This window comes from Podarcis pityusensis (assembly GCF_964106645.2).
Source record: "Podarcis pityusensis genome assembly, chromosome: 5".
NCBI classification, from domain to species: Eukaryota; Metazoa; Chordata; class Lepidosauria; order Squamata; family Lacertidae; genus Podarcis; species Podarcis pityusensis.
In genome coordinates, this window is record NC_138032.1 from 57,386,346 (window position 1) to 57,411,071 (window position 24,726).

The 24,726-nt window shown below is 42.8% G+C and overlaps 1 protein-coding gene and 1 long non-coding RNA gene across 5 annotated transcripts in view; one reads left to right on the forward strand and one right to left on the reverse strand.

Annotated features, from left to right (window-relative positions):
• DOCK1 (dedicator of cytokinesis 1) overlaps positions 1 to 24,726 on the forward strand; it is a 362,659-nt gene that overhangs the window by 9,197 nt on the left and 328,736 nt on the right. The window contains exon 1 of one of the 4 annotated variants that reach the window (XM_081005191.1): positions 9,678 to 9,932. The exons of 2 other annotated variants lie outside the window; for them this stretch is intronic. In XM_081005191.1, coding sequence (XP_080861317.1) covers positions 9,887 to 9,932 — 46 coding nt within the window. In that variant the 5' untranslated portion in view covers positions 9,678 to 9,886. Of the gene's footprint in view, positions 1 to 9,677; positions 9,933 to 24,726 lie in introns of those variants that run through there. One more of the 4 variants, XM_081005190.1, reaches the window with a different exon arrangement.
• LOC308477097 lies at positions 1,871 to 9,646 on the reverse strand. The gene is made up of 3 exons (XR_013986369.1): positions 9,514 to 9,646; positions 7,287 to 7,384; positions 1,871 to 2,419 (listed from the first exon to the last, which is right to left on the reverse strand). It is a non-coding gene; the product is annotated as an uncharacterized lncRNA (long non-coding RNA).

A 24,726-nucleotide genomic window follows, 5' to 3' on the forward strand; every position in this document is an offset into this window, starting at 1 on the left:
TTCTGCATGGTGGAATGTAAGGATCTGTGCTACTTCATAACCATGCTATTTAAGTATTGTCCTTGCCTAAATTTATTTACTGGTGAAGAGACAGTACTCATTCAGCTGTTTCGCCTTTCTCGTTTTGTTACAACCTGTCCATGCATGAGCAAACATGTTCTATAACTACTATATTCTTACCGCTAACCTGCTCTACCTTTATTATAGAGTTTGATCAGCAATAAAGAGATCAAGGTGAATAGAAAATCACACTACTGGACCCTAGACAATTTATAGAAGAACAAAGTATCTTTTGAGAATACAGTGGTACCTCAGGTTACATACGCTTCAGGTTACAGACTCTGCTAACCCAGAAATAGTACCTCGGGTTAAGAACTTTGCTTCAAGATGAGAACAGAAATCGTGCTCCGGCGGCGCGGCAGCAGCAGAAGGCCCCATTAGCTAAACTGGTGCTTCAGGTTAAGAACAGTTTCAGGTTAAGTAAGGACCTCCAGAACGAATTAAGTACTTATCCAAGGTACCACTGTACAGATGTTGGCTACCCCTTGCCTTAATCTTCTTCTGCTTCCACAACATCAGGACCAAATCTCAGTGCCTAAGAGTTGTGTCAGAAGCTCTTCCTCCTGATGGCAGTCAATAACTATCCTCTGGTCTTAGATTTGAATCACCCAGCCTACCTTAATGAAATACAAAATATACCAAAAACAAAACAAACAAACAAAAACGCTGAAAGGTACAGTATCTTGAGAGGAAATTGTGGCAGCATTGTGATAATGGGTGGCATGGATTACAATCTCACTAGTTGCATAAAAGGATGTTCAAACATAAAAACTACTGTGATCCAAGCATTAAAACATGTGTGTGCTATATTTATTTATTTATATTATATACTATGTTATCATATACTATTATATGCAATGTTATTATATACTATAATATACTATGTTATCCTATATATTCACTTCCATGCCTAAAATGATAGGACTTGCCCCATTGTCGGATTGTGAGTATGCTTTGAATATAGGATCCACATTCCTAGAGTTAATAAGCACGAACAGGTACAGAATCTTCCTACATTTTTCAAAAGGGTGGTTTGTAAGGACTTGTTAACTACTCTGAACAAAGACTAGCAAGGGGTCCTTCAGTATGTAGGCTCCTTCCATTTCTGCAATAGTTGGTTTTCACTCTGTTGTATTTCAGTCACAAATACAGATACATGTACTATTATCTATCAAGGGTTCTTTGAAGATAATAGTTAATATTGGTATAGTGCTTCAGGAATGTAAAGTGCAAACTATGGTTCAGAGACATAATTTATATTTTCATCTTGTGCCTGCACTGCTCTAGTTTGTCATTATCTGGGTTGTAATGAGTAATGACCTTTGAGAGGGACATTACATTTTGAACACGTTCCCTTCTGTCAGTCTGTTTTCATGTTTTATGAAAAACAATTATATATATATATGACATTGACTTATAATTTCCATGCTTTTGGGTGCATGAGTGAATTTGTATGTGCCTTAACTCACTCTCTTTTAATTCAATGAACAGATTCATTTTTTAAATCCTAGAGCCTATTTATATGTAAACAGAAAAGTGGAGCGATACTTAATTCTTGATAACATCACCTTGTTCCACACATTCTGCATTAAAGACTCTCACACTATGATCACCAGGTCTGTTTATGAGTTTCTTTTCCATACATTCAGAAGTCGGTCCCATTAATTTAAGACAATTTCCAGGTAATTATAATTAGGTTTGCAGTGAAAGAGATTAAGAACAGCACAAAGACCCTAGCTTCATAGCACCCAGTCCAGAGTCTTGACCTTACCAAGTGAAGTGGGATTGGTAGAATGTATGCTGGATGAGATGAAAATTTTAAAAAATATTTTATTTAAGGAAGGATTACATGTAAGATTGTATACGTGACAAAAGGTGTATTAGATTATGCCTGGCGCAGAGAAAGTGGCGAGTGAGAAGCTTTTCTTCCTCTCTCATAATTCCAGAACCAGGGGTCAGCCATGAAACCAAAGGTGGGAAGATTCAGAAGGAGGTATTGCTTCACTCAGTACATAATTAAACTACAGCATTCATTTACACAAGGTGTAGTGATGGCTACAAACTTAGATGGCTTTAAAAAGGGATTGGACACATCATTGAGGATAAGGCTGTCAAAGGCTACTAGCCACGAGAGCTATGAACTCCTTCCAGCATGCTTCTGAATACCATTTGTTGATAAACAGAAGTGGAGAATGTGCTGTTGTGCTCATGCTCTTGCTTGCAGGCTTCCCAAAGGCAACTAGTTGGCCATAGTGAGAACAGGATGGTCTTTGATCTGATCCAGTAGGGCTCTTCATATGTTCTCCAGCAGAACGTAATTTATGGTTTCACAGCACACTCTCCATGTATCAAATCCAAGCTGAAAATAATTGGAAAAGCAAATTATTAGACACAGGAGAGTTGGATCAGACAGTTAAAAGTGTGTATTTTGTATAGTTCTGCTTATTACAACAAAATAACTTGATTATTTCCCAACATTCATATGACATCTCTCCTGTGTTTATTACAAAGATTTTTCAACTCAGATTGACAGCTCTGTTTCAGTTCACCCCATTCCAAATATATTTCCAATTGCATGACCAGGCATTTCAAATACCTGTGGTGGCAAGTAGTGGGGGTGGATTTAATTTAATATTTAAAATGATGTTATGTAGCTCTAGAGAGATGACCCTTAATTTCATGTAGCACATTAATAAATGGCTTGTAATTCCAAACAAATGAGGCAGAGATACAATATGCAGATACTATAGACAGGCCTGCTTTTCAGTTCTTTTTTGAAGTTTGTATGATTAGAATAAATTATTTTAATCTTGTTCTAGTTGTTACCCAGCAATGGAACAGAATAATGCAAATGACATTACTTGTAGAAATGCACTGTGTAAAATCTACTAATATATTTCACAGTCTGAAGGGGGAAAAATATATATTATTGGTTTCTCAAGGTTACCTAATCTTTCTTGACTGCTGGAGTCTAAGGAAGCTTTTATTCTTTCAGTTTCAAAGTAATGTCAAACTGCAAAGTCCCCCTCCCTTACAGATGCTCTTTTATTCAGTTCCCATGGATGGTAGAAAGTGCTGCGTGAAAATTTGTGGACCCAGAATATAATATTTGCTATCATAATTTAAATCTTTGCTAATTCTGGGGCACACTGTTCACCACTTAGCTCCAGTCTCATTTTTCAGAGTTCCTAGTTTAAGGTTGCCATATTTTTTTTAGAAAAACCCAAAAGTTGTTGAGATTTTTTTAGACAAACCCCAAAGTTGTTGACATGATTCTGAAACTGTGGTTTTTTTTCTATTGACTTCTCTAAGATCCAGGACAAAGTGCCGCCTTTCAGAAATTCCAAATGTCAATTCCGCCTTTGAAATTCTGGTAATGTCCGGGAAAATCCAGACATATGGCAGCCCTATCCTAGTTTATTTCAGATTTCCTCAAGCTGATTGGTGTCATGAGAATACAGTGGTACCTCGGGTTACATACGCTTCAAGTTACATACGCTTCAGGTTACAGACTCCACTAACCCAGAAATAGTACCTCAGGTTAAGAACTTTGCTTCAGGATGAGAACAGAAATCGTGCTCCGGCGGCGCAGCAGCAGCGTAAGGCCCCATTAGCTAAAGTGGTGCTTCAGGTTAAGAACAGTTTCAGGTTAAGTACGGACCTCCGGAACGAATTAAGTACTTAACCTGAGGTACCACTGTATGTAAGACCACTGAGCCACAGAAACAAGTGTGTTTGCATTTTCATGTGACTTTGATTGATTTAGAACAATAAAGGCAATGACAATGGGGGGGGGGAAGGAAAATGGAACTTTGCCACAATACTAGCAATTTTCTGATCATGGGTTTTGATACAGAAATTAACCACACATCAATGTGAGTTTTATAAGAGTTTGATTCAGTTGTCACTGATGACAGAGGACATAATGAAATCGTGTATTTAGAGTCAGGATTGGTATCAGTAGTTAAAAAAATGTGAACAGAATAATGTTATCCACAAAGCCAGAACAAACACTGAACACAAGAAAAGCCCCCACAATTGCCTTTATGCCTCTTTCTTGAGTGAAAGGCATGAAATTGTTTTTTAGGGCATGCAAGATGAATGGCAGAAGTTGGGTGTTTGGCCTGCTTGTCACTGGTGCTGCACTATGAAAGGAGCAGAACTCAGAAGTCATGAGGAGTGAAGAACAAATGATATCTAAGGAGTGATAATAAGAATCCAGGAAAGTGAGAAGTAAAAACAATATGAGAAGAGTTAGTCAGAAGCTAGTGGAAACCATTGCCCTCATATGACTTACGAGTTCTGAAGTCTGTTGTGTTTATTTCTCCTTACCTTCCTGGATTCTTATTATTAAGTAGTGGGTATTATCATCACTGCAAGACGACTTGTGTATTCTGCTCCAGGAGATAGCTCTAGCAGACAAAGCGAGCAGGGTGTTCTAGACACATAGTTCGATATAAAGCTCGGGATGCAGAAAGAGCTAAGCAAGTGAGTATAGCTTGTTAGCTCTACCCACACCTGCCAGTAAGTGAACTTCCTCATAAGAAGACCCTGCTGGGCCAGACCAAAGAAGGCCCACCTACTCTAGTATCCTGTTCTCCCAGTGGCCAACCAGGTGCCTCTGAGAAGCCTACAGTCAGAACCTCTGAGTATGCCTCTATATAGCAGCAGTGTGAAGATTGTACTGCCTCCAAGAGAAGGTGAAACACAGCCATCGTGGGTGGGCAATTTCAGGATGGAAAGGTGTTGGTCACATGTCCTCCTCCTGTACAGTACTGGAGCTTCTAGTCTAGCAGGGACCACTGTGACCAGCTCTGGGCCCTCTTACCCTTTGATTCGTTCTCCATGTCCACTGCCTTCTTCCTCAAAGAGGTGAAGTCAGACACCTGAGGTTAGGACACTTGGAAAGTACAAAGGGCAGTACAGTACAAATGAGTATGGTCCTACAAGTTGGTGGTTGCTTTGAGAATCTTCTGAGATAAAGAAAGAAGTCTGTGGCTGCCAGTTAACTGCTTAGGTAAATGCCAATTCTGCTTAACTTCAGGTTCCTAGAAGTCACAATAGAAAAGCTTTCAATTTTCCCTTTCACACTGGTGATTTGAGCACTTGTTTCATTTTCAAGAGTTTTCAAAAATTAGAGGAAATGAAAGACGAACACTTTAGATCAAAGTTTCTGTTCTCATCTACAAGTTGTCTTTTAAGGACTGAAATCACTTAAATACAGTAGATGACGAGCCATGAAGACTGAGGATAAAAGACTTTTGATCTCCCAACCCCAAGGCAAAAATGCCGATGCGTAGAGCAAGTCAGCACATCACAATGGTCTTTGAATTCAAAGGTTCGTTTATTAACAGGAGTAGGAATCTTAGTCTGTTCTTTGGCAGATATACCGTAATATAATGTGATAAAGCGCTGGGAGAGACCTGGATACCATTGTCATACAGGCATGAATCGGGACACCAAGGAAAAATAAGAGGTATAGAAAGTATAACGTAAGGCCTGCATTTGGCGTTAATTGCATTATCAGACTCCATCACGCCTGTTTTCCTGTATCTAATAACTGATTGTCAAACTGAACCCAAAATGTATATGAAAACCGAGATGTAATTAAAAGATTCTAGCTTCAGCATCATTATCATATATTTAACTTGTTTGGTGCTGTGTTGACCCGAAATGGTGAGCTCTTCTGGAAGCCCTGCTTGCAGCATATTGATGGTCAAGATGACCCCTGCCTAATAGGTAGCACTGAGCTCATGTGTTTCACATGCTTTGATGTATCCACAGGTCCCAAGCATAGCTAGAGTGGGAGGTAATGGTTAATACCAGCCACCTGTGTTCCCATGTGGTGTGGTCTGCCTGGGCCTATAAAGAATGTGTGTATCTTCATTTAGGTGTGGACAAGCCAGTTCCTTGTTGTGGTGTCTGACCCATGATAGGCTGTGAGCAGGGGCAAGAAGGGAGCCATTAGACCTTGCTGTAAGTTTGTACCTTTCTTTAATAAATTGTTAGACCTGACCACTCTGGCGGTTTGGGCACCTTTCTTTGGAATTCCTGCGTATCGGAACTCCTGTGAGCTCTCCTTCGGACCTGCAGGGCATTTCAGGTTCCTGTTTCTAGCAGTGATCAGGAGGGCAGAGTAGCTTTGTTTACATGGCTTCTCAACACACAAGTTGCTCCCAGTACAGTGGTGCCCCGCAAGACAAATGCCTCGCAAGACGAAAAACTCGCTAGACGAAAGGGTGTTGCGTTTTTTGAGTCGTTCCGCAAGACGAATTTCCCTATGGGCTTGCTTTGCAAGACGAAACGTCTTGCGAGTTCTTGCGAGTTTGTTTCCTTTTTCTTAAAGCCGCTAAGCCGTTAATAGCCGCTAAGCCGTTAATAGCCACTAAGCCGCTAATAGCCATGCTTCGCAAGACGAAAAAACCGCAAGACGAAGAGACTCACAGAACGGATTAATTTCATCTTGCGAGGCACCACTGTAACTGAAAGGGAGAGGGTCGGGGGCGGCAGTGGAGCCAATCCAGGGCTACTACTGCTGCACGTACACCATGCCAATTTCCCCACCGCCTAACCAGCAGTGACCTCTGTACTGGGAAGTCAGGTAAGCAAAGTGACTCCACCCTGCTCAGCTGACTTGATACTGCCTACTGCTCGAAGTAGTCTCAATAATTTACAGTATTGTAAATAATACGATATAGCTGTGAACTCTACAAATAGACAGGCTGAAAAACTGTAGCGTGGCTCAAGCTTCTGCTTTCAAAGCCCTTTGACAACAAGGTGCTTATGCCTCTCCACCCCACTCCCTAGAATTTATTCTTGCACTTTTACTTTTCAAGTCTTTGTTTTAGTTAAGGAAAAGGTCAGATTGGCATTTGGCAAATGGCTCCATATTTCCCTTCTGTTTCTTCTGCAGTAGTGATGGAACTCCAGTCTCATTTATAATCTGCCAGGCCTTAGGACTGCAACAAACCAGTGCCAATACAAGAAAGGACTTGTATCCAAAGGTGCTATAAAAATAGTTTTATTTCCTAGAAAATGTTATGTGTTCCTCAGGATATTTTCTTTCCTCTTTTAGTTTTTGCAAGGAGTATACCTTTCTTCCACATATTTGCTGTATAGCTCTACAGTTTAATGTGGGTTCTGGGTCAGAAAATGTTGAAGACTGCTATATAGCTACATTGGGAAGACAGCTGCAGAAACACTTGGAAAGGAAGAAATATACTTGCCATGGTATACTGCTGCTGCTGACCTTTGGCAAACATGACAACTGGCATCACTTACCGTATTTTTCGCTCCATAATACGCACCTGACCATAAGAATCACCTAGTTTTTAGAGGAGGAAAACAAGAAAAAAAATATTCTGAACAAAACAGTGGATGTATGCTTTTTGTGGTTCATGCTGTGGCCACAGACATGTGATTGGATGGTGAGTTTGGGGCAGCCCAGTGCAAAAATCCTGAGGATCCATGTGGATCCATGCTTTGTAACCATGTTTTTACTCCATTGCAGCCCCAGGAAACAGTGGGTGTGTGATTTTTTTGGTGCAGGCTGTAGCCATGGACATGCTGTGTGATCTGATGGTGAATTTGGGGTGATCCAATGTAAAAATCCTGAGGATCCATGGGCTTTTACCTCCCCCCTCCCAGGCAGCCTCCTTTATAGTCCCTTATCTCTCTGCTGATCCCACCGATCAGCTGCTTCCTTTCAACACTCCCTTCCCTCTTGTTTGCCTTAGTGTCTTTTCCTTAGCTGGAGCAGTTTTTTGCTCCTCCTTTTCTTCTAATTTCTCTCCTCGTTGCTTTAGTCTTCCTGTCTCCTCTCCTTGCAAGTTTGCTGTCTTTACCTCCCCCCTCCCAGGCAGCCTCCTTTATTGCTAGCGTCCCTTATCTCACTTCTGATTGCTTGCAATCAGCGGCTTTGTTCCAACACCCAGTTCCCTCTTTCAGTTAAAAAAAAAAGCATGACCTGCTTTCTGCCCCTGGGCAATTCGGCTCCAGGGACCACGCATTCACTCCATAAGACGCACAGACATTTCCCCTTACTTTTTAGAAAGAAAAAAGTGCAACTTATGGAGCGAAAAATATGGTATTTCCAATTCTGAAGCTTGGTGCCTGGCCTCAGGGATGGACCGGTTAAGAACCAACAAACTACAGCTCTGCTGCTGTAAGGAAGCATGGCACACCTTCTGCTGCCGTGGGGAGGATGGCAAGGCCCTCTGCTGCCGCAGATATATGTCATGATATTTAGCTGGTAATATATCATGATGTTGAAAATCAGGTATCGCCCAGCCCTATGGACATATAACCCTGGTTCTGGCCCCACTGCACTAGCTCCCAATTTGTTTGGGGGCCCAATTAAAAGTTCTGGTTTTGTCCTTTAAAGCCTTATATGGCTCAGGACACCTATAGCTAAAGCTACCCCATAGGAAGCTGCCCACACACCCTGAGATACTGCCACCTCCAAGTGAGGCCTGGAGGGTGGTGACTAGAGAAAAGGCCTTCTGTGTAACAGCCCCCATTCCATTTATGGAATGCTCTCCCCATAGCGGCTCACCAAGCAACAACTTTGTCATTGTTTCAGCATCATGCAATGATGTTGTTTTCCGCGGCATTTGGGCAGCACCAGTGACTAAATGATTTTACTGTTTTCAATATGCTTATGTATATTTATTGTTGTAAATTGCTTTGGGACTTGTTGCTGGAAACAATACATAAATTCAGTTAACTTAACCAGCTGCAGTGTGATCTCTGGCCAGCTCTGAAGTTGGGAGAAAGGGTCGATGATAGTTTTGCAGCTGTGTGGCTGAACAATTTTAGCCACACAATATAACCCCTTCCCCTTCCTTGCCTTTGTTGTGGGAGGGAAGATTTGGTTGCTGATGTCTCCTGTGGGTCCTGCTTTCAGGCAGTACTGACCAACAGTGCATGCTCCTGCCCTGACTTCCCGTGAAGACACTGGGTGCTTTCGGAAGCAGTGTCAACTGTGCACATTCTCCTCACAGCCTAGGGGCGAGGCCAGCTGGAGCCAGTACTGGATGCGGTGACTCAAGAGTGCCACTGGGCAGCAGTGCCCAACAGTGCCCGCTCATCAGTTTTTCCCTCGGTAAATGTCGGGGAGCGGGGAGTTGGGTGCATTGACAGGAGGTGGCGGGAGGCAACTTGTAGATATGCCTGCTCATGGTCTCTCCTCCCTAAGGGCTAGAACCTTGACAGCTGTAGTTGCAAGTCTCTTAAGGGTCAAAACACTTTTACTCAGAAGCAAAGCTCTACGTTGAGCCAATGATGCCAGAGCACGTTTTGGACAGCATTACCCGGATCTGGAGTGAAAAACGGCAAAACTCTCTAAAATCCCGCCTTTCCAGATAAACCCCCTTGTACAGTAAATACTTTATTGGTCGGGTTTTGTTTTTAGTTTTACTGGAAGCGGCGCCACTGCCAATTATGTAAACTCACCCACGTCCGCTTGCATATGAGTCAAGTTCCTTTGCTGAGCTCAGTGGGACTGACTTTGGGCTAAACTTAAGCGCGGGGCGCCGTTTGCGCGGGCTCGCTTCGGAGGCGGCCGCCGGAGGAAGTCGAGCGAAGCCAAGCCTGGGTTTCCTACCGGCCAGGGACGGGGAGGGCCTCCAACCCCCTGACTCCGCCTGTACCACATGACTTCTCCCTCGCCTGCAAACTTTTTCCTCCTCCTCCTCCTCCTCCTTGTCCCGTTGCGGCCGCGGCCAAGGCTGGAAAATGGCGGCTCGCTAGACTCGCCGCTGGGCGCATCCCTGCCTTCGTGCGCCGGTTTCCCCCGACGGCAGGCAGGCTCGGGCTCCCGTGCGCCATGACGCGCTGGGTGCCCACCAAGCGGGAGGAGAAATACGGCGTGGGTGAGCGTTTTCTCTTTCTCCGTCCTCCTCCTCCTCGGGCTTTTCCTCTGGGCTCTTCCCGCTTGTTGCGCTTCTCCTTGCCGGGCGCTGCGAACTTCCCGGCCAAGTTTGGTAGTTCGGCTGGCGATAAACTGCTGAGGCTCCGCTTGGCCTTCAAGAGCGGCAACAAATAAAAGAACAGTACAAAAGCTGTCATGGTCCTCCTCCTTGCCTAGGTGCCCCCCGCCACACACTGGTTTCCCTCGCCCGCCTTGGGTTCATTGTCTCCGCGGGCTGCCCCGCAGAGTCTGGCATTCTTGCCATGAGCAACGTCGGAGGGGACAGAGCCGATTCCTTGGAAGAAAGGCCTGCGCGGGGAAGGGTGGGGTGCGCACGGGCGGTCGCCTCTCTCTCTCTCTCTCTCTCTCTCATCCACATTGCAAGGCGCGTTTCCTCTTGAAGGAGCGGCTTGTGTTTTCCTGCCCCTTGGCTGCCTCCCGGGGACTCCCTCCCCCTCTCTCTCTCCCTCGCACCCGCCCTTTCTGGAGAGCTGATCTCCGGGCAAAACTACTGTATTGGGATCCCTCGGTCCCGTTGTTGGCAATTCCGCCCCTTTCTGCTTTTCTCCACCCCCTGAGCCTGGTTCTCTGTAAAGCCACGGTCTTTATTTTGATCCAGCGGCGTCTCTGTGCCCTTTCCCTAGCTTTAGGTTTGCCTCTCTTTTCTTTCCGATGAAGCGGGTCGAGGTCTGTGCACCCCATTCTCCGAAGCTTCCTGTCCCACTAACTTGCAAGATTCTTTGTGCGTCTTTAAGAAGAGAAAGTGGGAACTTGATGCTCAGTTGGCTTGTTTTAGCCCTGGCTCTCCCAGCCGACTCTTGTGCACTGCGCTGAACCTAGGGGAATCCTTGTTTGCTGTTCCTAGGTAACCCAGCTGAATCGACTGACACCCCCCCCCAAAAAAAATCCCTACTTGTTGGACATGTAGACAGCATTTCATCCTGTATAGTCTGGCGTGGATGTATCGATTAGTATTAAGTCTGTCACTATAGAGTAATGAAATCTCAGTTGATTCTATCAATTAAATCTGCATTTGATTAAAAGAATAGCTGTGAGTGACAAAAAGCTTTATTTGTTTTTAAATTATACATACATGTGACACAGTTGGTGCTATCTCAGAAGAGGCATTCTCCTGTGTGAGAGCACACCACTTTCATACAAACTTTTTTTGTGGGGGAGCATTGACTCTTCTTTCTCTACCCTAAATCCATTTCACCCCACCAACAAACAAACTTACTTTACCCTGGCAAGGGTCCTTGTGATGTTCATACATGTGAGCAGCTGGAGGGTAATGGCTGTGAGTGTGCACTAAAAAGCCCTCAGTTCAAAACTGAACCGTAGCCAAAATTCTACTGGCTAATCCACTAGTTACTTTAGGCAAACCATGATTAAATCTTGATGCTCAGATTGCTGCTTTTGCACTCAAATTGCCGGTCAGGAGAGGAGAAATTACTTAACCCCCCCATGTTGCTTTTTTCTCTGGACGGAAAACGATTATGGGCCCTGTATATTTTCTCCTGTTAGTGGAAAAGTGGCGGTGGGGGATTTTGAAAAGCGAAAACAATGAATTTTATTATACTGTCGCAGACCTACTAAGGGAGGATTTTGAGCGGATGCATGTCAGGAAACAAAAAGGTTAAGCACCCCCTTCTGTCCTGATCACACTCTCAAAAGGTGGTATTTGGGTTGTTTTTTTAAAGAAACAAACATGGGAGACGGTACATCAGGTTTGTAGCGTTCCTTGTCTCCCTTACAGGCTTGTTGGAGGATTACGTGACAGATAATGCACAAGAAGTGCTGGAACACTCAAAATGCTTAGAATTAATGTGTTGAAGATGATACTCAGTGTATTGTGGATGTTAGGTACACCTGGAGTTGACCGAGGTTTAAGTCTCCTTTCATTAAAAATACATCTCTGTGAGGTCAGCTAATGAAATAACTTGCGTAGAAATTCCCTGTGTGCCTGCTGTCTTTCTTTGAGTGGCTCCTGTGCAATTAGGGGGCTATTTGCATGGTTCCTGATTGTAGAATCATCATCTGCCAGGAAGAGGGTCTGTCAGTTTTTCGTATTTGTCCTCACTCATGCAGGTGAGCCATTTGAAAAGATCCCAGGTGCATAGGTTCTGCTGTGTACTTAGGGTAATATTTAAAGGCCCCTATTGCTGGCTTGTGAACAGAGTATTTTTGTTTATGCACAAGCACATGAGTATCCTTGTATCTTTTTTTTGTTCAGTCCCCTGGTTGGAAATACAAATTTCAATAAGTAATGCAATAAAGGAGTTGTGTGAAGAGTGATATATTGCTATTTGGGATGCAATTTTGTAGAAGGAGATTAGATACCCTGCTGTGCTATGGATAGCTCTGTAATTGATGCTATTGGAAAACGTTCTGCTCCTGTTTCTGGTTTTAGATTTGCCTCCTTTGACCTGGCAGGTCTTCCATAGCCTATATATTATCATCTTGATCTATTGTAGATCCTAATTGTAGGGTTTTGACTTGATAGGCTCTAATTACAGGTATCTTCAAGTCCTGTGCATAATGGGATTTAGCTAATCTAGATGTGGTCCTTTCCAAGGTCTATAGCCTGTGATTGCTTTTATGGTACAATTTCTATGGTACTATTTAAACATGTGTTAGGGAGAATTTAAGATATAGTAAGGTATGTCTTGACCCTGGTTTTATTTTGTTATATAAATTCTCAAAACTTTTCAGCAAGCCTACTTATGTATATAATTTAGTTAGTTATACTGTATTTTACAGTTTAGTTTTTAAAAGTTTTTTATCTTATTAGGCATATAGATATTTTTTCTGATTAAGTGGTCCAAATAAGGTTACTTTCTGTACTCTTTACTTGTACAGACACTTAACAACTCTTGAAAGAGTATTTCCTTTGTTGGTATGGCTGGTAAGCTATTAATGAATGGTCTGATGTGAAAGACAAAATCCTGAAAAATGGCTTTGTTCCTTCAGTATCATTTATACAGTATAGTGAAAAAAATATTTACCATATGGGGGAGCGTTCACACATTTTACCATATGAAAAAAATGCCTTGCTCATAAACTTTTCACATTGCCATTTTAAAAATAAGTATTTGGGTTAGTTATAACTGTAATTTATAGACAGACTAGTCTTTTGCACTCTTGTAAGCAATAACCCACTTCAGCAGATTAATAAATGGTTGATATGAATGATATTCCTTATGCACATACTCAATAATTTGATGGCACTGCATGTTTTCTGTTTTGACTGCTCCACAAGAGAAGCTGTGTGCTTTCCTGTTACACTTTGAATAGAATATGGGGGAATAGATGATTTGGTGTCTTGCATTCTGTAGCGATGTTTTCTAGAAATTCATCTTAGCTTCTACTTGCGCACTGCAAATACAATTTGTTTGGTGCAGTTCATACTGAAATATGAAAACTGAAGGGACAAGATTGCCCCACCAACCTTTACAACTCTCCTCCTAGAGCAAATATGTGCAAGACAGTGCAAAAAAAAAAAAAAGTTGCTTATCCTTCCTTTAAGGCTACCTTGCACTATTGCTTTGCTGTTCTTTCTGAAGCCATGCTTTCCAATGGGATGTATGGAGGTGGTTTATAATATACATTTTTTGGAATGACAAGAAGAAATTTTCAGATAAGAATCAAATGTCCAAAGTGGATCAGATCATCTAAAGAGTTGCTGAGAGTAGAAGAGGGAGTTTATGATACGTATTGCCTGAATAAATAAATAGTCTTGCTGGGCTCCAGAGCGATTAGTTGAACTATAAAGGGTTGCTCTAAAGAATTGAAATAATAAAGTCTAACTTTAGGGGTGTCTGAATTGCGGTCTGGAACGTTCATCAGCAATTGTGGACAGATGGCCAAAAAAAAAAAAATCATGATTCCTTCAGCATGGTGGTGGTGGGGTTGCCTGGAATGGAGTTGTTAAAGTAACCTGTACTTGACCACCTCTGCCAGCCTCCTCTAGTGGGGTGTCTGCAGTATGCCTGATCTGGGCCTCTTTGCTGTGTTGGCTTGGGAGCTGCTGTAGAGAAGGGTCCCCCCCCCACCTTCTTTCATGCTGGAGCTGTGTATGGGCTGCTGGCTGAGCTGCTCAGGGGTTGGGGTTGCACCCAAAACTTTGAATGTTGTGATAAAAATACGGCTTGAAAATGTAGAGTGCAGACTAAATTATCTGAAAGTGCCCAGCATTCTTGGAAATGCAATACAGTACTGAGTGCATTAGAGAAGAGAACATTGTGGTTCTCAGCAAAACAGCAGTCACGACTCTTGGTTTTGGTGTTCTCTGTTGAAACTGCACATAGGTGTACTACCTGTACTGCAAACAGCTAAGGGCTAAGTCGGTAAAGGCAAATATATGTTGATGCATTTATTCAAATATATTTAACAGTAGATGCATTGGAATAAATACATCAACATATATTTGCCTTTACAGGCAGTGAGTGTTTGAGACCCCAATTATAGCTGATGAGCATATTCAACAGATGGCTTGTAGTGAATAGCTGCAAGTGGCTATTCACAATATACCAGTAAGTGGGCAAGTGCATCCTGTTTTGGTCCTTGATAGGTGTCATATTATTATATGTATGAAGCTTACGCAAGTGCATTCATCTGTCACTTGAGTGGCATAAGTACTGCTTCTGCTTCCTACCCTAGGGCTGCAACAACAGCTGGTTCCATGGTAGCCATTGTGCTTTCAGAATGTTACATAGGTGTGTTGTTTCCTGTCTGGAACATCTGAGACCCCCACGTACGTGTAACAAACCGTTACTTGTTCATATGCCGTTCTGAGCTGATGCAGTAATGGCTGTGTCCCACTGTCAACTGTTATTTCTGGAATTGGTCCATCAGTAACTTTAACTGGAAGTCATGGCAGCAGAAAAACTAGAGTCACACACAGCTGAACTTAGCGTTTCAAATTGCAAGCCGCTGTTACAAATGTGATTGATTTCTTCGTGGGCAGTGGCTTTGGCTGTAGCCTTAGTGTTGTATCTGTGGTTGAAAGGCTTATATTTTTTGAATTGGCAGAAGGATAGCTCAGTTGGTTAGAGAGCATGGTGTTGATAACGCCAAGGTTGCAAGCTTGAGCCCCTTATGGGGCAGCTGCATATTCCTGCGTTGCAGGGGGTGGGCAAATGATTTCTTCCAGGGTGGAAAGTGATTCTGGCATAACTTGTCAATTTAGTTTGTTGGCAGTATGTGGCATTCTTTGCTTTCAAGCTTTGTAGCCATTTTAGGTGTGCTTTAGTAATCCAGTTGTCCTACACGCATGTGTCCTTTTTGGTGTGCTTGTTTTTGTTCTCTGCTTGCTTCAATATGCATATGGGCCTGGAAAATTTAAGGTGCTTGTTTTTTATATATATATAAATGCAAATGATTACCAGTTACAGTGGTACCTCAGGATGTGAACAGGATCCGTTCCGGAGCCCCGTTCACATCCTGAACAGAAAGTAAGACACGTCTGCGCGTGCGCGGGTCGCGTTTCACTGCTTCTGTGCATGCGCGAGCGGCGAAACCTGGAAGTAATGTGCTCCGTTACTTCCGGGTTGCCGTGGAGCGCAACCCGAAAATACTTCTCCTGAAGCGTTTTTATCCCGAGGTATGACTGTACTTACTTGAGAGGAAGCAGGACAGGAGTAATCTTTTCTTGATCATCATATATTGATAAGAGCAATACCAGATGAAGTACTTTAAGACAAAGACGTATGTTACATTTTGCATATGGTGGGAATAGATGTAACAATTTTTCACTGCGTTCTGAGGCATTTTTCAGGGTAGTTAACGTGGATCTAAATAATTTCCAGCGCTTGGAAAATGTCACATCGGTCTTAACCCTAAACAGTTCTTTGAAGTAAATGTCATAGAGGTCAGACATAAAGTAATATTGGAATCTTAGTGGCATCACTTACCCTGAATAGGTTATAAATTTTGGGACAAAAAACTTGGGTTGTATCAATGCTGCAGCTCCACTGGTGAAGGGGACTTCTGTGCATGCAAAATAAATTGCTCCTTCTGTTCTGCTCCTCCAGACCCCCATGGCTCCTCAAAATCAGCTTTGGGGGGGTTGGGAGTTTCTTTTTCTTTTTTTGGTGGTGGTGGGGGAGCACTATAGAAAGAGAGGAAACAAAAGACCTGTTGTGCCAGCAGGGTGCCCACTGGCCCAGCATTGGGTACAACCCCCTGTTTCTGAGAGTTGGGAAATTTAGCTTTGGTAAACAAGAATGATTTGATGTTTAAACCAGCTAAATATGGCCTGCTCCCTTGCTTTAAAAAAAAAGAAAAGAAAAGCTTGTTAAGTCTGCTGTAGTGTGTTTGTTCTTCAATTTGCAATATGATGAAAAATTTGTTCGTTGTCCACTGATCTCAAAAAAAGTTGCACGCATAATAGAATAATATAACAGAATAGCTGTGAATGATGATTGTGCTCTACAATATGGCATGTCTCTAATGAATGTCAAGGGTGTGAGAGTTGAAAAAAAGATGTACAGTGGTACCTCGGGTTACAAACGCTTCAGGTTATGCGTTTTCAGGTTACGGATGCGCCGAAACCCGGAAGTACTGGAATGGGTTACTTCCAGGTTCTGGTACTCGCGCATGTGCAGAAGCACTAAATTGTGCTTTGCGCAGAAGCGCCAAATTGCGTCATGTGCGTGCACAGACACGACGCTGCGGGTTGCGAACGTGCCTCCCACATGGATCACGTTCGCAACCAAAGGTTCCACTGTATTGTGGCTAAGAGAGAAACTAAATTTGATGCTAAATGGCATTATCATTTTCCTACAATTCACATTCTGACATCTGGTTCTGGGAACTGTACAGAGTAAATACTTCTTTTATTTTCTGCCTCACTGGTCACCTCTCAATAATTTAGTATAAGGAGTCATCAAATTTTAGGGCCAGTGGGCACACCTGGAATTTTGAGAAAGTTGTAAGGATGCTGGTTGCAAAATGACTGCCATGGTGTATGTGGTATAATACAAAACCTCTTGGGTACCCTCTGGAATACTATGTGATCTTTGGATGAAGGGTGGAATATGATTTTAATAAAGAAACAAACAAATTGCCTTAAACAGGGTCAGTTACTTGGCATGTCGCAACAGCAGGATGGTGACACAACCACAATGACATTTCTGTGCTTGGCGAGTGAGTCAGTCCTGGCATGCTGTGTTTCTTTTGGGGACTGCTTGCATTGTCAAATTACACCATGTAATCATGTGTGCAGGTCCACCAATCACACAGAGAGCAGTTAGGTGGACTAGTTTGCAGACATGGATTCAGCCGCCCTTTCTGTGATGACAACAGTGCTTCTTGCAGCTAATGTTTTGAAGGAAAAAAAGTCTGTTGTTAAATAATTACACCCTTTATGCCATATGTACCAGCCAGAGGTACTTGTTGCTGCTGTGGCAGAATAAATTAATGCTTCTATGCTGGCTGGATAACCTGGATCATCTTGCCACATCAGCACAATACTATTGGTTTTGATTTTGCACCAGCATAACAGGTTGTGATTATTTTAAATCAGTCGAAAGCCACGGCTTAAAGTAAACCAATCTGTAACCTCCCTCTCCTTAATGCATATGCCACCCTTAAGCAGGGACATCAGTTTGTGGCAGAACTGCAGAACTCTTTGAATTTATTCATTGGTTTTGTAATTTCCACTGCAGTCTTGGGAGTGCAGCAAAGAATAGTCTTTCCTTTTGAGCTATACACTCCTGTGCGTGACTGGCTTCCCTAATCTCTCATGTTCCAGAGACTTACTGGTTGTGATATACATCTCAATAACTTATTCCCTGTATCTGCACTGAAAGGTTGTGCTGTCAGTGTGATACTGTAGTGGGGTATAAATGTCCCTGAAAAGCTGTTTCCCCTCTGCTAAACTAATCTTGTGGCGTGCGATTTATAAAACCATCCAGAATATCCATTGCATATACTGAGGGAAATTACCGCCTTGGAACAAAAGGCATTGTAATGATGTTTATAAATATTATCACAGAATGCAGTTGTGAGGGTGACTCAGCTTCATATCCTGAAGTACTTCATACAGGAATAAAGATGGGCCAGAAATGGTAGTGATAGGGTGTGGAAATGCATTGTTTCTTAACAGGATGAATGTCATCAGTAGAGTATATAAGAAACACACATGTTTGGTTATATCCTTATTAAGGCCTGTGAAACGACTTGTAGTTGTATCCTTATACTCTTGTTTTGTGAGACACGGTTTGATTTCTTGCAAAACACATTTTTGCTTAGCTGTGTATGGGAGTACCACAGAAATATAGCAACTGTGGCAGGTAGTCATCTAGGACACCTTTAATTCTTCAAGCTGGCTATTAAATTGAAGGAAGTTCTCTGCTTTAAAATATGGGAGTTCGGTTCTCTGTGACATTTGGATTTTATGATATGCCTACTTCTTTTCTAGAGTTGGCTCTAACCCACTTTGGGATTGCTGATAAATCAGCAGCATTTGGGCTGGCCTTGGACAGATAAAAGTTTCGGTTTTATTTTTTTAAAACAAATATGGTATATTTATTTTAGACTGTGTCTTTGAACATCCGTCAAATTTATAAAAGAAAGCTGTTTTAAGTGACAGCTGGAAGGAGCTAGGGATTTTGCAAGCAGGTAGTGTTACATAAGTGCCGTTTTGTCAAAAAGAGTGGTTGCCCCATTGTGAACCGAAGGAAGGCAAGGCTGTGTGGCTAGAAAGCACTGCCCTCCAACACTAGGGCAGAAAATGAATGCATAGTAGAATACCTCGTGGCCACTTGTAAATTTACTAAGAGTGCATGTAACCACATGGAATATTTGTCATGTGGCATCTGACCATATGAGCGACGTCTGATTTTCAACATTGTGATACGTTACCAGCTAAACATCATGAGATACAGATATATCACAATGTCTGAAATAAGGATGTAATGTAGTAGAGATGAAGAGGGTAAAATCTTGCTAATTGCTACAGCTTTTAGGGGTCTAAAACTGATGCATTTTTACTTACCTTTAACATATTGTTACAACTGTTATTTTATAGTACGGAGTGACAGGGGCACTGCATGGCTTGCTTTTATGTCACAGTATATGGTTACCTGAATTTATCAGGTAAGGCTTCCTGACTTTGCAGACAAGCTGACAGAAGTATCAGGTGATATACACTTAATGGCTAGGGTATCAGTAAGTAATAGGAAGATTTCTGTAGATTATTGCTATTTATACAGCACCACCAATGTGCATGGATAATAAGATAAGTCTCTATCCTGTGGAACTGAGACTGTCAGATGAAAATCCTGTATTTGCTCTGGTGTGTGGAAGGGGCGGGGCTGCGAGTTTAATCACCCATGTTTAAAAAGCCAAACCCCCTGAACATAGAAGTCTCTAAACACATTAACAACAATAACAGAACTTCAATGCCTTTAAGAATTTGGGAGACAGAAATTGAACCAAATCCATCTTAGATCTGTAAAAGTTGACAGTTCAGTACAGAATGCTAACAGATTGGATTCTTTGCTAGCTAACCTCTGATCAATGACTGCTTTGTTTTACAGTCCCTTTGTATAATAATTGACTACTTTGGTGAGTAGTGCTGTAGTTAAAATTTGGCCCTCTATATCACTTCCGTCTAACTGCACAGGCTACATACAGATCATTTTAGGTATTGCATGTTCAGACCCAGAAACCTCCCCCCTAAATAAATTCACACTTGACTCAAATTTTTTGTTTGGTTTTTGGCAGAATTTAGGCCACAACTTTATTGATTACAGAAAGTGACTGGTTGCATAGACTCTGGTTTGACTAGCTCCCTGCCTTGCAGGTAGCACTGACCCAGGGCACCAGCACAGGTCAGCCAAGGGTGAACACCTGGATAAGCGGAAAGCCGGGAACGGGCTAACTCCGCCTCCCAAATGTCCCCCTGGACTCAGGCATGGGCACAACCCCCTCACAGGGGTTGACAAAACCATCGAGTCCCTGGATTCCTTTAATGGAATACCCTTCACATAGGGATGGTGACAGCATTCTCCCATCCCTATCACCTGAACCAGAGCCTATCCGCAACCTTACAAGTTGTGATGATTTGCTACGCGGTAGGCGAAACCCAAATGGCAACAGCCAATCAGCCAAGTGGGGGAAATTCCTGCCATGCCCCTGTCCCAACGACAGATGACACACGACAGCATAGGAAGGTCAAGCGCAACAAGCCCTAAAAGTAGGGAGAGGTGGGCGGGTGTTCCGATGCACGAGCCGAAAGAGGAAGCTCTGGGCCACGTGCCTGGGCATAAATAGGTCCCACGAACCATTTGGACTGCGTCCCATTGGCAGATTCCCCCCGCTTCGAGGGACCTACCAATTGGGTGTTGTGGCTGACCAAATGTACCCACCCACAACACAGGGTGTCGGTTGTCCTGGTCTCACCGCAATACGTGCCCTCTTTATGGGAGGACCCGATTTGTGATACAGAGACTATTGAAAGAGTCATGGAGCTGGGAGAGGGAGTAAGGGAGGATATGACAAGAGAGAAACAGTATTATCTTTTGCTCAGTGGACATGATACTAATATACTTTGCAGTGGACTAGGTAGTTGACATCCATCCCGATAACTTATGCTCAGTTTGCCATTTTAGATAGAGGCTGCACATGCAGTGTTTGGGGATTTGTTTATGTTGCCAGCTCCGATTATTTTATTTTAATTATTTTACATTTTTATACCACACCTCCTAAGAGAAGCTTAAATTGGTTTGTAATAAATATATAAAAAATATAATAAGATGCATATGAATTGCAGACATTTCATTTTTGGAACCAGTTAATTAAATAGTGGCATCAAATTCAGATATAATCTGACCCTCCTTCGGGGAAAAAGTTCATATATCGGGTGCCACTATTGGGTTGAGGGAATCGGGGCTATTTCTGGGAACACATGCTTCAAATGATAGTGACACCGGGAGCCTGCCATGGGACCAAATGCAACTCCCCTCTTCACCAACCCCTCTTGACCACCTTTTCCCTGGGAGTACATTCACTCTTGCTCCCCCAGTTCTGTGCTTTGTCATTTAACTGCTTTTAAATATATCAGCACCAAAGTTAACAGTGTGTTAAGATTAGCCAGCATTTGAAATAGCAGTTTAACGTTAGTTTTTGGGTCTGGATTAGAAAAGAATCCTGCTAAAGGAAGGCGAGAGAAATTTACTTCTGAGTAGGTACAGGACAGCCTCTGTGCTGGCTAAATGTATCCTGATCTACTTAATTTCTAGATGATGATGTTTAAGTGTCATTTTGTATCGTGAATAGTGTCTAAGTGTTGTTTTTATCTATTTATCATGTGTTTTGGCACTTCTCTTTTGGTGGTTTCCTCGAATATTTAGCTCAGCTAATGAGTTGTTGGGAATTCTTGGGTTCTTTCATGATATACGATATACGTAGCAAACTCTGATTTCTGCTTCTGGTGCACTGTGATTTGGATTCCTTGTGTACTTTTGCAGTAGGTTGATTTCTGTATCCCCCCTCCCCCTTACAATTATGGCCTTGATTTGGACCCCTTGAGGCCATTCCAGTTCTTCTACTTCCATATTACAAAACATTGGTCTGTCTTGAATGATCAAATGCCCAACCTTCCTTGCTTAGCCTGCAAGATAAAATTAAAATGTACCTGGCAGCCTGGCTTCATAAAAAATGAAAATAACATTTTAAATGAAGAGGATTGGCTGATTCATGAGTTGCATTCTGTATTCTCTTAGTGATGAAAGTGGGAAATTCCTGTTGTAACACAGTGATACATTTTGAATATACCTTAAGGACAATGGCTTATGATTCACCATAGCCAAGGTTGTTAATTATGCATGCCCACCTCTTCATTCAGGCCATAAACTCTGCCTGTCTCGGAAAGGATTAAACCTACAGTTTTAAAAACAGGGTTATGCAATGTTTTAAAATCTGTGTTCAGTTTACATTAGTTTTCACATTAATGTTTTCTTCATAATTGTGTTGTGTAAGCGTATATGTGCTTGGACATTTTAAGATACCATTCCGTTAAGGAATGTCTGGTATTCAGCTAGTGGACAGCTACCTAGAAGTAAACAGTATAATCCTTGTAAAACATTTAGTGCACTTTGGGGGCATAAAAATTGTTACGGCAGTAAGATAGGATCAGGATTCTTGCTATACCTTTTTCCTCACTGAGATATTTGCTTATAGTACGCTCACGTGAAACAACAACAAAGTGGTCTTTCGTCATGGATGGCAACTATTCCTTAATTGTGCATGATATTTTGTGTTGGTTTCTGTTTTGTGGGAGGAAAAATCAACCGAGGTTTGATTATCTGTAAACTTTACTTGAACACAGAACTGATGGGTTGGTAAACTTTTTACTTCATAAGGGCAATACTTCCCTCTTCTTTCCCTTCCAGCAACTGTTATTCATAGTTATTATGCGGCCTCTGCTGTTTAACTCTCATAGCCTAATAGCTGTTGATAGACTTACTGTAATGAGCATGTAAGCCAGTGATCTTGGCTGCATCTTATTACAGTACGTTTTGTAATTTAATTATGTACTGGGTGCTTTTTTGTGCTTTCCTGTTTTTTATTTTTTTAATCAGCAGCCCATCAATTTCACTGTGCTGCCTTGAGTTCTAGTACTAAGCCTCTTGGGCTTGCTGATTGGAAGGTCGGGAGTTTGAATCCGCGTTACGGGTGAGCTCCCATTCCTGTCCCAGTTTCTGCCAACCTAGCAGTTCGAAAGCATACCAGTTCAAGTAGGTAGATAGGTACTGCTGTAGCGGGAAGGTAAATGGTGTTTCTGTGCTCTCTGGCTTCCGGCTCAGTCATGCTGGCCACATGACCCAGAAAGCTGTCTGTGGACAAACGCCGGTTCCCTTGGCCTAAAGCAAGATGAGCACCACATCCCAAAGTCACCTTTGACTGGACTTAACTGTCCAGGGGTCCTTTACCTTTATTTACCTACCAAGGGACCAAGAGAGAGACACAGACAGAGAGAACACAGTCCAAATCTGTCTCTTCCTTTGCTCTGCTCTTGGTGTCCAATCCTAGTTGTTCGTTCTTTTCCTCTTCTCTGAGTCTTCTGGCCTATAAGAATATGGCAGTGAGGGGAGTAGATATCCTGGAGGGCATTCTGGAAGTTCTGATTATGGTTGGTTTAGGCCGGACTGCTGCTGTTAAAACTGTCTACAGCGCTAAGCACTATTTACTTATGCTGTAATGGCAAAAGGATAAAACCACCCTAAAGTGGAGTGATTTTCCCCAGTAGGTTAATGGAGCTCAAATTAGTAGGATTATTGGGGGACGGGGTGGAGTTGGCAACAAGGTTGCTATGCCCACAATAGCATGGGGCCCTCCATATGTGCAACCTGGGGCAATTGCCTGAAAGAGAGCCCACCTCTACCATGTTCATTCCTGTAGCCATCTTTTTTTGTTACCCAAAGACCCCCAAATCCTTTAGGGAGGGCACTTTACCCTTTTGACTGCTGCTACACATTGATTTGATTTTTTTTTTAATTGAGCTATCCTATACAAATTTGGAGTGGAGTCCCTAAGGTGATTGGATGGTGCCTTGTATCATAGCTGTCAACCGTCCCTTATTTGGTGGGAAAGTCCCTTATCCCAGCACCGTGTCCCGCTGCTATCCCTTATTGATAATGTCCCTTAAATCTCCTGGGTTTCAAAGGAAGCAGCTCCTCTCCCTCCCTCCCTGCCGGCCAGGGATGAGGGAGGCTCCAACTGTGTTGCTTGGTTGCGTTGCTCACCCAATAAGGAGTCTAAGAACAACTGGGGGGTGGAGCTTGCATGCTTTGTGCCAATCAAATCGGCCGCGTTGCCTGGGGACTCGCCTTTTCTCAGCGCTTCCCAGCGGAGAGGTGATGGTGGTTTTCCTTGCTGCATCCCCTTTGCCGGGTTGCTGCACTGTGGGAACCACCGCTTGAGGCTTTGTTTGGCTGCTGGTTGACTAAAATCCCTTATTTTGGCTGCTGATCCCTTATTTTCGAGGCTGCTGGTCCCTTATTTTCAAATCTGTAAGTTGACAGCTATGCCTTGTATGCCTCATTCCGGCAACTCCTGCAGCCAAGCTAGTGCCAAATGTATTGCTTTCCTTTCCTTCGGATTACATCAGTGAGGCTGAGGAGTGTGTGTGTCTTGTCACCTGGGCAGTGTAGGACCCCCATGCACACCGCCCAGGCTTGTGCCGTGTGGAGGTCACTTTGATGCTGCCAATGCAGCTGTTTGACTTCACCCTCGGAGGCACATTCCATTGTCTCTTGAGGCAGGCGGATGCCCACAACAAACAATTCATGCCAATCCCAGAATCTTTCTACTGGATAGTCACAGCCAGTTCTGATTGCATCAGTATACATCTCTGATCATGCTCAAAACATAGCTGTGAGTAAACATATTTGTTTTGGGCCCTGATTTTTATATTTGACAGAACCAAGTGCTTAATAGAATTTAAATATTCATTTGAATATCCAGGTAGATAAACGTACTAGGTGCTACTTATTGCCAGCTTTATGGCAGAGCTGCATTTTAGCTGAGGGTGGGTTTATTCTTCTTTTTGAGCAATGTTTAGTGATTGCCACAATTAGTGTTTCAAGACAAAATGCACCATAATGCAGTTTATGGGTCTTCTTACTGTTGCAGTTGCGTACAACTTGAACATTTTGAAACTGCGCAAATATTGCAAACCTTGCTCCAAGCCCTTTATCACTTTGGTTGCCCATTTCTGTGCCCTTACCAGCTCCGAAATATCCATGTTG